The sequence below is a fragment of the Clupea harengus genome, chromosome 8, assembly GCF_900700415.2.
Source record: "Clupea harengus chromosome 8, Ch_v2.0.2, whole genome shotgun sequence".
NCBI classification, from domain to species: Eukaryota; Metazoa; Chordata; class Actinopteri; order Clupeiformes; family Clupeidae; genus Clupea; species Clupea harengus.
In genome coordinates, this window is record NC_045159.1 from 25,544,840 (window position 1) to 25,562,347 (window position 17,508).

The 17,508-nt window shown below is 41.6% G+C and overlaps 2 protein-coding genes across 2 annotated transcripts in view; both read right to left on the reverse strand.

Moving 5' to 3' along the window:
• rps6ka4 (ribosomal protein S6 kinase, polypeptide 4) overlaps nt 1-12,118 on the reverse strand; it is a 34,888-nt gene extending 22,770 nt beyond the window's left edge. Inside the window, exons 1-13 of the mRNA XM_031572480.2 lie at nt 9,944-12,118; nt 9,573-9,644; nt 9,161-9,228; nt 8,681-8,831; nt 8,371-8,486; nt 5,443-5,550; nt 4,053-4,133; nt 3,248-3,351; nt 2,961-3,111; nt 2,078-2,239; nt 1,713-1,838; nt 1,136-1,269; nt 127-220 (exon numbers count right to left, since the gene is read on the reverse strand). Coding sequence (XP_031428340.1) covers nt 127-220; nt 1,136-1,269; nt 1,713-1,838; nt 2,078-2,239; nt 2,961-3,111; nt 3,248-3,351; nt 4,053-4,133; nt 5,443-5,550; nt 8,371-8,486; nt 8,681-8,831; nt 9,161-9,228; nt 9,573-9,644; nt 9,944-10,052 — 1,476 coding nt within the window. The 5' untranslated portion in view covers nt 10,053-12,118. The remainder of the gene's footprint in view (nt 1-126; nt 221-1,135; nt 1,270-1,712; nt 1,839-2,077; nt 2,240-2,960; nt 3,112-3,247; nt 3,352-4,052; nt 4,134-5,442; nt 5,551-8,370; nt 8,487-8,680; nt 8,832-9,160; nt 9,229-9,572; nt 9,645-9,943) is intronic.
• A 91-nt stretch (nt 12,119-12,209) lies between these two features.
• Nucleotides 12,210-17,084, reverse strand: rom1a (retinal outer segment membrane protein 1a). Its single transcript, XM_012834775.3, has 4 exons — nt 16,498-17,084; nt 14,264-14,694; nt 13,685-13,931; nt 12,210-13,060 (listed from the first exon to the last, which is right to left on the reverse strand). Exons 1-4 carry the CDS (start codon nt 16,645-16,647, stop codon nt 12,860-12,862), a joined length of 1,029 nt encoding a protein of 342 aa, XP_012690229.2. The 5' UTR covers nt 16,648-17,084; the 3' UTR covers nt 12,210-12,859.
• Nucleotides 17,085-17,508: the final 424 nt, after the last annotated feature.

Genomic DNA, 17,508 nt, shown 5'->3' on the forward strand with positions numbered 1-17,508 from the left:
CATGTTTGTGTTCGTTCGTGTGTGTGTGTGTGTGTGTGTGTGTGAGCGTGTTTGTGTTCTTCGTGTGTGTGTGTGTGTGTGTGTGTGTGTGTGTGTGTGTGTGTGTGTGTGTGTGTGTGTGTGTACCTGGTCGGTGTAGACTTCATGGAGTTTGACGATATTGGGATGAGACTCACACTGCCTCAGAGCTGCGATCTCCTTCTGGATCATCGCCTCCATTCTATAGAACACACGTTTATGAGACACACTGCAACAACACCAACATTCTATAGAACACACGTTTATGAGACACACTGCGACAACACCAACATTCTATAGAACACACGTTTATGAGACACACTGCGACAACACCAACATTCTATAGAACACACGTTTATGAGACACACTGCAACAACACCAACATTCTATAGAACACACGTTTATGAGACACACTGCAACAACACCAACATTCTATAGAACACACGTTTATGAGACACACTGCAACAACACCAACATTCTATAGAACACACGTTTATGAGACACACTGCAACAACACCAACATTCTATAGAACACACGTTTATGAGACACACTGCAACAACACCAACATTCTATAGAACACACGTTTATGAGACACATTGCAACAACATCAACATTCTATAGAACACACGTTTATGAGACACACTGCGACAACACCAACATTCTATAGAACACACGTTTATGAGACACACTGCAACAACACCAACATTCTATCACTCTCTATGTACAAGCCACTCCAGGTCCACTCAATCAGTGTGGAGTCCACCCACAGTAAACCGTCCATTTTAAAGGCAGTGTCTGGAGTTAGGTGAACTGTGTTGTCTAGAGGGTTTTACTATTCTAGGTGAGAGCTCTCCTTGTCTGCAACTTAAACAAAACAAACAGAAGTGAAAGAAACCTAAAATCCCACACACTATCCCTACGTGATGTGAATACCTGGTAGTGGAACTTACCATGTGTGGATGAGAGTGTGTGTGTGTGTGTGTGTGTGTGTGTGTGAGCTTAGCGGAGCTCCAGAAAGTGGTCAATTACCTGACCGCTTGGTCGCACTGTAAGTCAGTGCTTCCCCTACCATGTGACCCAACCTATCCTTACCCAGGAGGGGGGCGTTGTGCTCACCTGCGGCTGGTGATTTTGACGGCGTACTCCTGTCCGCTCTGCTTGTGTCGGCACTTCCTGCACACAGAGAAGCTGCCTTCTCCCAGAGGAGGGCCCTGCAGGCACAGCTCGTACTGCTGGAAGAACTGAGAGTCCTACAGGCATGGAGACAGGGGTGGTGGAGGGGGGGGGGGGGGTGTTGGTGAAGCAGACTTCAGCAGAGAATGTATTAAGTAGTTTCACTACTGGAGCTGAAGATGCCTGTGTGTGTGTGTGTGTGTGTGTGTGCACAGTACATATGTACATATTAAGACACTAGAATGTGTAAATGTGAATTCATTCTTTTTAAAACAAACCCTATAAAGATGGTTAAATTACTGCACATTTTTTTACCATGACTGTGCTACACAAGACACTAGCTACTTGAGAGATGGGTCTTTTTTTATGTGGCTTATCCTGTTCCTATCAAATACAGTAAGTCAGGAGACCGGATCGGAATGGCGGACGACAATAACTTCCTATAGCTCGCCGTGTAGAAGATAGCTGCACTACACATAGGAGAAATCTCTGCAGTGGAAACGAGTTCTGTGTGAAATACCTTCAGCATGGCGCTGCGCTTCACTGTGGCTGAGCCGGGCCGGTCCACGTTCACCTGGTTCTCCAGGAAGTCCCCCATGACGACGTTTTTGTTGAACAGAATGGACGGCGCGATGAAAGAGTAACCCTAGGGGGAGGAGAAGAAGCCACGAGCAGAAGAGGGCGTGGGGATTTCTCAAAGTAGGTTCTTAAACTTTTTAAGTAGAGAGGACAAATTGGCCTCATGCATCATCCATTTGTCGAGAGAACTATGATAAATCTTTAAGGCTTAATAAGTGCCTCGTGTCCCAGTTCTATTTCCTACCTGCAGGTGTCTTGTTCATAGCACAGAACTTAGAGGGGTAGGAGAGGGGGAACAGAATGTACCTGGAAAAGGCGATCAGTACTGGGAGGGGTGGTGGCTGGAGAGTAGACAGGATCCATCCCAGTGAATTCCTCGGCAAAATTTCCCACATCCAGCTCATTCCGCAGCTCAGGACGGAAGGGGCTGACCACCTTTTTTGCAGCCAGATCTGACCAGCTGAGCCCCTACAACAAATGTAAATATCCCATTAATGAAGTGTACAGTGCAGAGTGAGAGAGTCTGTGTGTTCTTATATGTGAGTGTGTGCGAGCCTTAGTTGGAGTATGAACAAACAGAACATAGAGCAAGTGTTTGAGGAGAAAAAGAAATAAAGAGAGAGAGTAAAATAAAGAGCAAAACCAGAACTTGCTTCAACAGAGCTCACCCTCATTTTGGAGTATGACTGTCCATCTTATTTCATGTTCTTCAGCATAACACCTCTAAGATCCTGACACGGCTCTGTACCAAACCCCTTCCCCCTGCCTCCTGAGGACTCTGCTCTTACCTCACTAGTATGCTGGCTACAACTCTCCACTCGTTACAGACTGAAGCTTTTTTTCTTAAAAAAAAAAAAAACGGTCTTTTCTTTTTTTCTTTCTTAAAAAATAAATAAATAAATAATGTAATAAAAAATAAATCAGAACACTGCAGTTCCTGGCCAGCTCTGCAGTGATCCAGCCAAGATAGATCCCATTAAGAGGATGTCATAAGTAAACCAAATGTGCTCTTTAGATAAAATGGATTATCAATACCCATATTCACATTTGCTCTAATATTATGCGTATGAAATATCTATATATATATATATATATATATAACAGAGAATATACATCATAGATACATTCCATAGATAGATTCCGTAGATTGTTAATGAGTGTTATAGACAAAGGAGTGTGATGTAAAGACCTTAAAGAATGGATGAGTCTTGATGTCGTCCGCCCCCTTGGGGCCCGAGCCGAGGCGTTTGTGGGGGTCTTTGACCAGCAGCTTCCTCAGGAGGTCCTGCGCCAGGGGGGCAATCATAGACGGGAACGGGGGGTCGCAGCGCAGGATCCGCCTGAGACGGAGGGACGAAGAGGGAGGAGGAGGAAGGAAGACAGGATGGCCAGAAGGAAAAGAAAATGAGTACAAACGTGAGTGAACTCTTGACAGAAGGGCTCTGATGGGACAGTGGTGAGGAGAGGGCGACTCACTTGGAAACCTCACTCTGCGTATTCCTCTCGCCCTCCAGGGTGAACGGAGAGGCTCCAGTCAGCAGCTCAAACATGAGGATGCCCAGACTCCACCAGTCCACCGACTGCACAGGGCAGGGAGCAGAGAGAGAGAGAGAGAGAGAGCCATGAACGAGTGCTACTTTAGTGAGGACGAACAGAAACACCAGGAACAGATAGGACAACAACGGTATTGACGGAACACAGAATGAAAGGGAGAAACAAGTTGGAGCAGGTCGTGGAGGCAATACGTGATCAATGTTGCCCTTGATTAGTGGCACGTAGCAGTAAGCACTCAATTTGACTCGCTTTAAAAAGCCTTTGTCGAGGCATGGAGGTCAATCGTCCGACACGTGTTAGCATGGATGACAAATTACGGTAGGCACTCTGAAGTACACAGACAGCAGTCATTGTCAACAAATGATTCTTTTTCCCATGATGTAGCCCAGAGCAACACACTGGTTGATAGCAAAACAAATCACAAAGCTGACTAAATGTCACAAGAACAATAACAAAACTGGGCTGCATGCATTTGTGTTTTGTTCTGGGAGGCATAATGGGGATTTGACAACACTGACAATAAGACGTGTCAAAACTATTGTCCGTGTAATAGAAACGCCTCTCAATGCAGCAGGAGTTGTTTACATTTGAAAACACAAAAAATGGCCCTTTAGAGCATTTAGTGGAGCACAGAGCGTAAAAGGGCACCAGATCAGGTTGGCATAAGCGGAGTGTAAGCTTGTGCATTCAGAGTGGATGAAGGCTGGAAGTACACTGTGCCCCTTACCTTGCCATGGCCTAACTTCCCTCGGATGATCTCTGGTGCCATGTACTCAATGGTGCCACAGAACGAATAGGTCCTCTCTTTCTGTTGACACAAATCGGCCCAATATACCATATAGAATAAGAAAGAGAGGGAGAGAGAGAGAGAGAGAGAATAAGAAAGGGAGAGAGAGAATAAGAAAGGGAGAGAGAGAGAGAGAGAATAAGAAAGGGAGAGAGAGAGAGAGAGAATAAGAAACAGAGAGAGAGGGAGAATAAGAAAGAGAGGGAGAGAGAGAGAGAGGGAGAATAAGAAAGAGAGAGAGAGAATAAGAAAGAGAGAGAGGGAGAATAAGAAAGGAAGAGAGAGAGAGGGAGAGAGAGAGAAAGAGAGAGAGAGAGAGAGAGGGAGAGAGAGAGAGAGAGGGAGAGAGAGAGAGAATAAGAAAGAAAGAGAGAGAGAGAGAGAATAAGAAAGAGAGAGAGACACAATTACACATTTTGAGATGCTAAATTAAAAAAAGTGGCATACCCTGTGTGTCTGGAGTTATTTTTTTTTAACTAACTGGCAATGTTAGGTTGGAGAGTTAAAGCAGCAAACGGAGTTGTGTTCCAAAACTAGTAGGCTAACTACCCTAAAAGGCATGCAAAAACCTTGCAAACACCACCAACAGCCCAGCTGACACTGATAGAAGCTTGCCAACACACTAACTGGTGTCTTTTGGCAGTATAGCTGGCAATGTCCATGCGTGTGAAAGCTTTTCTTCCATTTTTTGCAGGGTGTTCCAGCCCATTACACAGAACTACATAGGGCATATCTTGGATGGTTAGTGGGGAAGACACAGGTGTTTATCTGTCCTTCACATGACCATATGCTATCAAAATGAATTTGAGGATGGTACCAAAACTAGTTGCCTATAAAAACCATACCTCAAAAAGTGTCAAATTGTTGCATAGTGTTACTATAAATGTGGATTAGTGTACAATATCTCACTAGCATTCGTCTGGTAGAGCTGGTGTTCGCAATTTATCCATCAAAATATGTATTGTGAATTAGTTAAAAAAAATTCTGAGTTGTTCAAACAAACCCAAACCAAAAAGGTTGATTATTTTATTTAACCCGAAGTCTTTAAAAGAAGCCAGTTTGGATGCAAACATGCAATGAAATCAGCAGATTGTTCCGGAGAACTGCCATCTGTCATTTTTGCTGGTTATTAATTGGAGTATACTACATCCCTTTCCATGCTAAATGCTCAGATAAATTGCATTTACTTTAAAATAAATACACATACAAACTACCACCCTATAGCCTACTTTACTAGTTCTGTACTCAAGCAGTGGCTACTCACTAGATTTGGTTTTGGTTTAGCTTTACTGAGGTACATACAGTCATTTCACCACAGATGCAATAGTACCTCTTCATCCAGGAACTCCTTGCTCAACCCAAAGTCTGTCAGCACCACGTGGCCCTCGTTGTCCAATAGGATGTTTTCCAGTTTGATGTCCCGGTACACAATGCCAAGCTGAAATGATTGTGCCAAAAGGAATAAAAATCAAGAACACCGTACAAGGCTCTAACAAAGCTGTGATAAAAAAAAGCATTCGACTGGAGAGCTGTGACAGACGAGCAGCGAGGCCTTTCCATTTAAATGGAACTACGTTTCTGTTACTTAATTCCTTTAAAATGGAGCCACTTACAGCTTGACAAGTTACAGTCCCCCCCCCCCCCCCCCAAAAAAGCTCCTAACTCATTCTCAGAACAGTCATTCAAAACCACACGCCATCACCACATTTGGCCAAGGCACTATTTCATTTTTTCAGTGTGCTCTTTCAAGACGGACAAGCTACAGCCCAATTGGCTTAACACTTAGTACAAGTATGACAGGGATGGATGCTTGCTTTCAGACATGCTGATCAGAAAATATATAACTCTGTCAGTCAACTTACACAACACTTTCATGTACACAGCTGTTGCTTTACACAAATCACATGGGAGAGACTGGATGTCTAATGAGGTACTGGGCATGTCTTAGTTCCCATTTCCCATATAACACCATGTATTTCAGACTGTGCTTGACTGGACTTAAACTGCCATCATCAATAGACAATGTATCAGTTCTGTAAACAGGCCTGCACCTATTTCAGTTTATTGGCATGTGGAGTTTTGGGGGTGCACGAACACACAGCGATATGGTGATGTTTTTTGCGTCATATTTGTGCGTGGGCCAACCATTTGTACGGTCAGAAACGGCACAGGCTTGTTGTAAATACTTTCTGTTTGGTGTTCGAATCATCAAACGGTGCTCTCCGTGTGGACACAGCATTGCATACTTTGAATAGCGGGTGTGTTCACAGTCAGTTCATAAAAAAAAACCGGAATAGCATGGCATGACAGGAAGCATCTTTTCTGTCTGGCCAGTCAAGGGGCAAGACTAGTCCAAAGATCATGCTATGACCTAGACGGGTGCACACACACGCAAGACAAGTGTGTTTAGAACAGCCTTCATCAGCTGCTGCAACTGCAGTCTCCAAATGATGTCTATTTCCAAAAAGAAAAAAATCTAGAACTCATCTATTCAATCTGGGGGTTAGTCAACTCTTCACAATAATGACTGTGTGCAATACTCTCTGTAAGAGATAACAAATTACATTACCATTCTGCTCATCTGTTGAACACATTTTCAAAGAACTTCTGTTTGAAGAGAGTTCCACCTCTAAACTGCACTGCAAACAAAGCTAATTATTATACAACAGCCAAAGCTCTATTATGTAAACAATGCAGAGGTGCTTTGAACCTCTGTGTGGTATGTCAACACACTCCAGTGCAAGGCAGTATATTTAAATTATTATATCACATCCAAATGTAGCACAAAGGAAGACAAAAACAGCCTAGTGTAAACAAAATGAAGTTCCAGACTTACAACACATATAAGGACTAGCAGACTTCCATGTTTAAACTCTTGGACAGAATTTTCAGAATATATTAACTTTTCAGCAAGAGAGATCTGAAAATTCTGATAAAAGAATGCCTTCATCAACAATGTAAGATCCTAACTTTTCATGTTATATTCAAGGGACGCAGATTATCTTTTTAATGTTCATTCTACAACATTCTAAACACACCGGTGCGACTGTACCTGCAAGGAGAAGCTGAGTGTCTTCCTAAAAAGTCAGAAAAAAACCACTCGGTCTCTGAGGTCCTAAGAGGCCTTTAGCTGCTCTGACAGAATGAAATGTGATGCTATAACCCATGCGTGCAACCGACAAGATATAGTCAATTCCATTTCCATTAGAATGTCTGCCACATATACACACAGCAGGCTCACTAAATGTCTCATTTCAAGTGCTTTTGACTGACTTTTTTGGTGAATGGCCTTTGCATGAACTTCCGGAAGCATCTGAATACAAACATAGGAATTCCATTGGCTTTTTACCATGGCTTCTATAACCATACACATTCTCAGGAATTTCAGCAATACAAAAATGCTTGTTAGCCAACACCCTTAACATGAAGCTCAGACTGTGCAAATTAAGAACACCTATACATTAGATTTAGGACTTATCCAGTAAAAAATATACAGAACTTTTAAGTGTTTTCAATGCATATCTGTTAGGTAAGTAACAGTGTTTCAGAAAATGGATTAGATTAAAGTGTGGAAAAAAGATGGTGGCTTCATATAGAGTTTACATTTCTTAGCACTGTTTGTTCTTGACATTAGGCGTGGACAGTCCAGGCGGCACAAATTGGAGTTTTTCACTGGGCAGGATAATCTGAACGAGTTATTGGTGAGAAGTTAAAGTGTAGTACGACTGCCGCTCACAATGCAGTCGTGAAGTTTGCAAAGTCAAGAACTAATTCTGACAGAAAGCAGTCTGGACGTCCGTGAGCGATGCCTTTCTTCTACCCATTTTCGTGTGTTTTAAGAAAAGGCAAAACACAGAAAAATGCAACAGGCGTTTACTGCGTGATGGTCAATTGAAAAGTTACTACAACAGGCCAAAGTAAGGATGATGCAGTCTCCTGCAATAAACTTTATTTCTGATGCAATCACTACGTTCAGAAGAAAACAGTCCATTTTCTTAAGAGTGGTCTTAAACTCTTGTCCATGACTGTACAGATCAATTACATCATAGTTGCATCATAGCTGGACACATAAACCGGAGAATGTGTTATTGTCAAACATTTTGTTTAATCCACAAGAGATTTTTGCACTATGTCTTTCCAGGTAGAGAAATTCAAAAGTTTACAGCGTCTTTGAAGACTTATGTTGGAGGTTTTCCCAAGACAGGTTCTCTTATCCCGCAAGTCTGACAGACGTGTAACAGTTGCTGCCGGTCCTTACCTTATGCAGATGCTCCAAGGCAAGAATGATCTCTCCAATGTATATCCGAACTTCCTCCTCAGAGAAGTGGTCTCGCTGGTAAAGATGGGTAAACATCTCCCCACCACTAACATAGTCTAGAAGGGGACAGCAAAGTGTACTTCAGGAAAACAAAGTAAATCAAGCACCTCAAAGGTTCGTCCATTCCAGACACATACAATTTTCTAAAAAAAAGAAATAAAAAAAACAATACAAAGGAAATACAAACTGTAAATGTACAAATATGTTTGCTAATGTATATTTATGATTTCATGTCTGATTAAGTACTTACCAAGTATGAGGTGCAGTTTCGTCTGAGTTTGGAAGGCATAGTGCAGTGTGACTAAGAAGGGAGACTGCCGAATGTGCTCCAAAACTTGTCTCTCAGTTCGGGTGTGTTCGGCTGTTTTTGCCTTTTGTACAATGGCTGCCTTCTTCAGCACCTTTAGACGAGGATACTCTCATTAATAAAGACAGCGCGAACGGGCCGATCCACCTAGTCTGACCTTTCCCTTTGTTACACATTACACTTGTCAACGAACATGGGTGTGCCTACTAATGGGAGAGATCAGAAAGGGAGTGATTCAGGGAGTGCTGAGCCTAAGCCAAAGCCATGCACTTCCTCATGATCAGAATCGAATTACAAAGGGCAGGGACGGCACCCTTTATGACCATTAAGATTTCTCAAATAAAATATCAGCTGTGTGTTTTTAATGAAGATGTGCCACTGATGTACAACACTGGGAAGTCAGGCTGGAGCTGCTGCACTAACCTTCATAGCATAGAGCTTCCCTTCATCGTGACCACTCGTCTTCCTCACGAGGAACACTTTTCCGTATGCTGCACAGGAAAAAAAAGAGCAGACATTAAAGACATTCAGCTATCAGAATTGTGAAAACAACCAGAACGACAGAGAGGCAACCATACAGGACCAACACTCATATTTATATTGACATGCTTAATTTTCACTCTGACCCTATAGCATCAGTCATCCACAGCCAGAGTGCATTTAGGTCTGGTCCTAGACCATGAATTCTCAAAATGAATATAAACCCATTTGAAGGTAACACTGATTAGCCAGGTTAGGGAACGCTTTAGGTCTCAACAGCAACAACAAAAAAAAAAAAAAAACAACAACAACAACAAGAAAAACAGTCATTATGAATCTGAATTGTGCCTCTCACCTCCAGTGCCCAGCACTTTCAGAAGTTCGAAGTTCTCCACACCCACTTTCTCAGTGTACCCTGTAAGGTTTGCTGAGGGGCAAAGTTGAAATATTGTGACACACACACACACACCCAAGGCTCTCCCCCAGATACCAGAGATGCCACTCCGTAGCAAAGAGCATCAGTACAGTAGATCAATAAAAGTCAGAAAAAGCTTTCAACGGTTGTCAGACAAAGTCATGAAGTATAAACAACATTTTGCAACATAGTGCTACGACGATTGCAGCACCCATCCATCGCATTGACAAAATATGAAGAACATTAGTAAGCGAAAAATCTCACATTTATGGCGGTTTAATCAGTGCGGTTGAAACTCATTTGCTACTTACCATTAGTGATTTCATGTTTGACAGTACAGACTTTCTTCCGGGTCTCTTTATCAGAGTCCTCGCCACTACTGCTGCTGCAGCCACTACTACTACTAGTGTCTCCAGACATAGTGCTTATGAAATGTAAAGTAACTTATATTTAAAAAACGAACTGCAAGCTGACTAGATTTCTCCTTCCGGTGTACAAATTATCATCTAAACTATACCGCGTAAACAGTAGAAATGCACACTATAGATCACTCGTTTTTTTGCATAAAGTGCAGGAAAACACCGCGAACTGTCTCGTATTGATAGTAGTCATTGTTTTGTTTTTCACGTATGACCACCGCAAATCCCTTTGACATCCTGCTGTTTTGACTAATCTTCATAAGCTCGTCCTGTTGTTTTCAGGGGTTACACGGCCCACATAAAATATCAGCGAAGTTATCTGTAATGTTCTCTTCTAATGTCTATATAGTCGATATAAAATTATGTTTATCGAACAACCATTGCCGCCTGAAACTTGAATTTCGTTTCTGTTAACTCCAGTCAATGAATTGGTGTCGGCCATACGTGGATGCCATTTCCGTATTTTCTACTTCGACACAAACTGTCGCAAGCAAGCTAGCTTGCTGCTAACAATCTGCAACTGGATACTGATACAATTGTAACAACTCAGTTGCAGTGACCTGTAACGTTAGGTATAACGTTAGCTAGTGTTCTTCAAAAGTAGTGGCGACAGCTAGCAAGGTATCTGGCTCTTTATAAGCTTTTTTGCCCGCACGCACATACCTTGAGATACATCTCCTGGCTGCACTGTTATATCAGCTGCGCGAAGCGAACGTAAGAAAAATGACATAAACCGGACTATTTTTCCAGGCTAGCTAGCTAGGTGGTTTGCCAGCTAGCTCGCTAACTACCAGCCATGACAGACACTTAATTAAAACTCCCTAGCTATGAGCCAATAAAATAATCGAAGTGACGCGCAACAGATGACATAAAATCGCTCTTCTTCCCTTTCTTCCGGATGTACTTATGTGTAACTCACGCTGAAAATATCTTTACTAAAAGGAAACAAATTTCACACCAAAATGACTTTAAAAACTGTTGTAAAGACTGGATTAGTTAAACTACGGAAGCCGGTGTGATCCAATCTGATTGTTGCTTTTTTAAGTTGAAATGAAAAGGGCGTTTACTGCTGATAGGGATATTGTTAACTATTTACCTCTCAAGTTCATCATACTGTGTTACTGCTATCATAATTCCTCTAATTGCATTATTGTACGCCCAACATTGTTACTATAACAAATTGTGATATTGTGATAATAAAAGTCCATTTGATCACATTAAATAACCATCTATGTCCGTTTCAGTGACAGCCTTGGTATATTTGAAAAGCCTTAAAAAACTCACCTTTTTAAACAGCATCTGTCTAATTGGTTCTTGTGTTTGAAGCACACTTTATAAATGTAATTCTTTTTTATATATCTGGAAATATTGTTATTATTTGATAGCTTTGTTGTTTGTAATGTTTTTCTACTGTTTTGTAATTCGCTTTGGACAAAAGCATCTGCCAAAAAAAAACTAACCACAACCATAGCTATATGTAGCTTATCACATAGGCCTATAAATGTGTTATATTGTTGATATAAATGTTAAGGGAATCTTAAAAGTGTCATGTTTACTTTGTGTTACATTTTTACAACAATTTGAGATCTCTGTCAAAACTGAACCCCACCACTAATTTACCCCACTAAACGAATGTGTGCTGCAGCAGCATGTTCAGGTATTAACCGCAAGGATTAGCAGAGTTTTGAAAGGTGTCAGGCAGAGGACACAGACACGCAGGGCTTTCACTGCATTACTGCCATCAATCATCTATCTTCATAATCCTATTTCCGTTACTGACATTCAGGTGTGTGTCTGGGTCTGCACACGTCTGTGTATATGTGTGTTGTCTGTCTGAGTGTGGGTATGGGCATGCACAGAGAGAATCTTTACCATCTACTTGTGATTTGTGTGTGTGTGTGAGAGAGAGAGAGAGAGGGAAAGAGAGAGAGGGAGAGAAAGAGAGAGAGATTAAATGTGTTGCTGCTGTTGAGAAATAGAATGGAAGTAAATCAATAGGATAGTCAGACGACAAAATTAGGGAGGAGTGCAATGCGCAAGTTCAGAACTGTGTGAGGAAATATGATTTCCTTTATAGGCAGACAGAAGAAAACACAATTAGGGACAATTTTACCCATTACATTCAAATAAATGTATAAAAATCAGCTCTACTCAAAAAGCAGTTTAAAAACCTCAACATTTATTATGTTCCATTTGCTTAAAATTTTACAGTACTGTATTTTCTCTTCAGTTACATATTGGAGCAATGAGTCACTACAGCCAGCGTTTAAATGTGGTATTCTGTGGTTACTTAACATGCAAACAGATTTTTGTTGTCAGTGTTGTCAGTGCTAAGGTTGAAAAAATGAACTTTATTAAAGCCAGACAACATTTCCCTTTTTATTTTCCCAATAATAATGATAATAACCACACTAATGATGTATAAAAAGGGAGCAGAAATTGTGTCCAACCAGTAATTCTCTTCACTGTAATTCCAGTTTGATTGGTGCTAAAGGTAAGTCAATAAACTGCATATGAAGGAAGGTCATAAACAGCGTATAAATGGTTTCAACATGAATTTTGTGTTATTTCACCATTAAAATTAAACGACTTTATGGGAAATAGTTAACATTTTACTCAGGCTCAACTGAAGACAGTATATGTTGTGCATACTGTACAGCACCTTGTTTCCAGACTGGAATGTTCACTTAAGTTAAGTGATATCAGCAGGATGTTGCATTTAATTTTTACCAGTACCAATTAAATATTCATTGGGGTGTCACATCATCACTTCCACTATTGAAACACAAATGACTGCCATCTTCAGGCTCAGGCTGGCGCTGCGTCCCCCTCCTCAGAGGCCACCTGGTTCAGCTGAAGAAGTTTGAGCACAGGCTCTAACCACTCCATCACGGTCTCCTTCACGCTCTTCTCCAGGAGGTAGCCCTCGGACTCGGCCTCTGCGTCCGCCTGTCCCTCCAGCGCCTCCAGGGATGTCTGCAGGTACCTGAGGCTGGCCAGGACTGAGCCCTGCAGAGGACAAGGGAGAGGTTGGAGCTTTGTTTGGTGACGAGTCATTTTCAAATAATTAGTTTTAAAAGTTCACAATGCATTCAGGTTATCTCGTATTCTAATTGTATAAACTCATAGTGTTTGAGAGTTCATAGAGTTATGAACTGGGTAACAAAAATGCCTATTTATTTATTTTTCTATTTTTCTTATTCTTCAAAAAGAGTCTACTGTACAATCCAGCCTTTCATGTTTTTTCACTACCCAACAGTCTCATGAAGTGGTAAATGTAAAATGTATATTTTTAAATGACACATCTGGATTGTTTCTTGACTGTTTGAAAACAATGTGGTATATGCCATACCCCTGTAGGGAACAAATACTATGGGAATTTATGCTGGAAAAACAGTAGGCCTATGTATGTGGAAAAATTAATGGCATACAATTGGGTTGACTCCTTTGCTTACTGCGTCATTAAAACAATAAATATATTTTCCTTGTTTAGCATCTCACCCTGTAAAGGTTTTTGGCGGTATGTTTAATCGTGTTGTGGGCACATAACACAAAATCTGCCTTGCAGATTGAACATGAATCAAATTGTCTTCTTATCTCTTGTCACTACCACAGTGAAGACTTCACTCTCACCTGAACCAGGAGCACAGAGAGTACAATCACTCCGATGGTGTTCATCAAGCCACCGTAATAGCTGACCAGGGCCTCCCTGCACCCGCGGAGGTATAGGTTGAGCTCCTCCGTCTGGTGCTCGTAGCTGAAATGGGCGGTGTCGTTGGTCAGCTGGTACTGGATGCAGGGTCGAGGGGAGCTGGGGTTGCAGCAACTAAAGGGGACACCGTCCAACAGGTAGCGTCCATCCACATTGCTTTTGATGCGGCTGCCAGAGAAAAGATTGAATGGGTTGGGAAGATGAATTTACATTTTGTTTATTACCAGGTGTTGGAATTGCATTAATGTTATGCTAGTAGCTAATGTTAAATGATTGATTTCCAATCTTTCAACATCTCCACAGTTCTCATAAAATACTCAAGTATCCATTACATGTATGGTTTATTTGCGGGCAAATGGGTAATCAATTTCAAATCGAACCACTACATTGCTTCCAATATTTTTCTGTGATCAATAGGAAGAGTCTAGAAGAGACTTTTGGTATGTCATTGGTAGATGGGATGAACAGAATGAATTGAATTCAACAAGATTGTCACTTACTCTTTAACGTCCTTGGTGCTGAGGTCAAGGTAGCGATTGCTGATCCACTGCACCTCAAACCAATCCCTGTAGTCATCGTTGCCGCAGCATTGGAAATCCATCTGAAGGCGGTCAATGGACTGCTTCTGGAAACAGCGGCCGGGCGTATCCGTATCCTTGTAGAAGCGGATGCCCTTCCTCAGACCAATCAGCAGGGAGGATTCCAGGGAGCCCTTCATGATGAAGCTCATAAGCATGGCCATGAACATGAGGAAGGTGACGAACATGGAGGCGCCAAAGTAGGGCTTCAGGAAGGTCTTCCACTGCGGGAATCGACTCGGGTCCAGGGCATCCTGACAGATTCGTCCGGCAAAGTAGTTGATCCCCAGACCGCCCAGGCCCACGATCATCAGGGTGTGAGGTACGATGTAAATGTCGGTGTTGCCCATTACCTGCAGATGGGGAGTGCCAACAATTTACAGGGTCACATGTTTAGAGACAAGAAATGATAAGTCCAAAAATGAAGCGTCGACTGAATTATGCGAGAGTGGAGTATGTAGCTCCCTTCATTGTAACAAGAGTGTCCTTGTGACTTTCATGTTTTGACACTTACAGTCTTTTCAGAGGGCATGTGATATAATCTGAAACCTATTACAAGTTAGTCTTTGCATTTTAATAACTGAATTCATGACCTAGCTAACCCTTTCATGCGACAGAACTACAATTGCTCCTTCAGATGCTTTTTCTAGGTGCCTGTTGCAAAAAGACATCTCAAATCATAAAATATATATTTTTTAAAAATCATCTAAATACCATAACATTCACTGTTAGGGGGCAAATAATTACAATGCTGAAAGCACATAGCATATCATTTTTCATCTACTGTATACAATAGTATGTTTACCACATCCTATAAGATATACAGCAGAACATGGAACATGGAACACATGTTTAGCAACCAGGTGCTCCACCTATTGGTCTGAATGAGTACAGTCACGTGGTTCATCAGGCCTGCTGCTGGGCCTCAGTGACAAGCAAACCTCCTTCACTTTTAACATGGAGTTAGTGCTTTGGGTAGTTTAAGTGCAACAGAAAAACCTCATAAAATATGGTGTGTATGGTGTGAGTGTACTTGAAAACATTGCTGTTACAATGTGTTACAACTTCATTACTGCTTATATGTGTGTCATATACAATGTTAAAGTTATAACTTATAATTAATATATGCTTCCATTGCAGTGTCAGATGCAAATGTCCCTATTCCGTCCGTGACATAAATATTTGACAGAATGTCACAGGGGTGTCATTATAAGAGGTGATGCTCTGCTGATTTATTTAGTATGATTTTGAGTAGATAAAGTGTAGGGGAAAACAGTGTCTGCATGGCTCCTTTCCAAAATGCCATTCGGTCAAAGTTCACTGCTTTTCAATTATTAAGTGACATTCATGGTGTGATAGGAGAACTGATAGATATTTAGTGGTCCTCAAATGGACAAAATCTAGAGCAACATTAGCATTTGTTGTTATCATACGAGACCTCATATACCGCAGTTAGTTGTTGTTTAGAGAGCACATTACAGTCCTTGAGAACTTCCTTATTGGTTAGTATTTTAGTGTTTTGTATCATAATGTAATGGCAGGTGACGAATATTAACGAATATTAAATCAACTTTACACTGGGAATCAACATGCAGCTGCTGCTGAACGCTGTTCTTAATGACCAGTCAGCCACTATGGTTAAAAAAACCTAAACGTAACCTCCTTTCTGTGGTCCAATTGTGTCCAGGCCTCTGCACGAGCTTCATATCAAGTCTGATTATGATACACCTGTTCTCAATATGACAGCTCATTATGGAGGACAGCTCATCGATAATCTCATTAACAGCTTAGATAATATTTATATTCACAGAGGGTCATTTCAACAATACACTATACGCTCTTCACCTTTTTACATCATACCAAAAAGGTCTTTGACACTCTTATAACATCTTCAAACCCTAACATTACAGCAATGTAAATTATTTAACCTTACCTAATTAAGCAGGGGATGGGGAGAAAACATTGTTGAAGGACAATTAGGGATGATATAATAAAAACGTTACTTTGCACTCGTATACTTGATAATGACGGTCACAATCACAATCATAACGATAAAATGGTTATATTCAGAAATCAAAATGATCTAAATATAGGAAAAACATCATCCACCATTGACGTTAACGGCCGATAAGTAAACCATAGAAATGATGTGCTACCTCAGCCCTTTTGCGCAACTCAATTTTCAGGAAACAGCCCAGGCAGAAGGTGATGGATCCCGCCACTGTGGCCATCCAGGAGAGCAGCCACAGGCTCTGGGCTAGTTTCACCCTCTTCTGGAAAGAGAACTTCATCTTCATTAACACCATGATGGAGGCCTCCTCGCAAGAGGTTGTCCCGAAGAGGAGAACTCAAAGGAGAAGCGATTAGATGACTCAGTCGAAGACAGGAGAGAAAAACAACCGGATGGGCGGACACAGATTTATCCAATAGCGAAGGTAAAAACCTGGCACAAAAATTTAGATTCTAGAATCTAGAATTTAGAAAACTTTGATTCTTCCAATTGGCCAAAATAAAGAATGAATCTGCTAAACTGCTGTGTGGTGTAAAAGTAGACCCTTCTTTCTTCCTGGAAATGGATTCTATAAATCCTTACTCGGCGCTCGATGATATTCCACAATCCGTTTGGTGAATATTCCCGGAGCACTGGCCAAAAAAAGATTGATACCCCTCGGCCCCGAGTGTGTACCCTTGCACCTCTGTGCCCATGCTTGGGTGAGACACACTGGATTGGGCCAAAGCTGCAGGACTTGGGCATCTTACCTCTAATCCCTTACCTATCCTATTAAACTCCCCCTTTCCAATGGGAATCCAGGCCACTGTCTGCTCAGCAAACTAACCCTGTCCACCTCTGTAGTAAGGGACAAGGCGGTGAGTTTAACAATGATGGAGGAAGTGTTTTAGATGTGTGCATTTTAGAAAAAGATTTATAATTCACAATTCCCTGCCTAAGACCTGAGTACCATTTTGATTTAAAACAAGGTCTTCTGGTTCTGCCTGAATATGCTCAAATACACAGTCTTTCATTGTGGGTTCACTAACAGAATACTAAAAAGTAGAGAGAGAGAGAGAGAGAGAAAGCGAGAGAGAAAGAGTGAGCGAGAGAGAGAGAGAGAGAGAGAGAGAGAGAGGGAGAGAGAGCGAGAGCGAGAGCGGTGTTGACTGTGAAC

What these genes read in the sequence shown, in the direction of transcription:
- rom1a (XM_012834775.3), bottom strand. Translation starts at nt 16,647, where the DNA reads ATGGTGTTAATGAAGATGAAGTTCTCTTTCCAGAAGAGGGTGAAACTA. An exon ending in AGTTGCGCAAAAGGGCTGAG is followed by an intron (nt 14,695 to 16,497) that starts GTAGCACATCAT and finishes CCCCATCTGCAG; the next exon opens with GTAATGGGCAACACCGACAT. An exon ending in TCTCTGTGCTCCTGGTTCAG is followed by an intron (nt 13,061 to 13,684) that starts GTGAGAGTGAAG and finishes TGTCCTCTGCAG; the next exon opens with GGCTCAGTCCTGGCCAGCCT.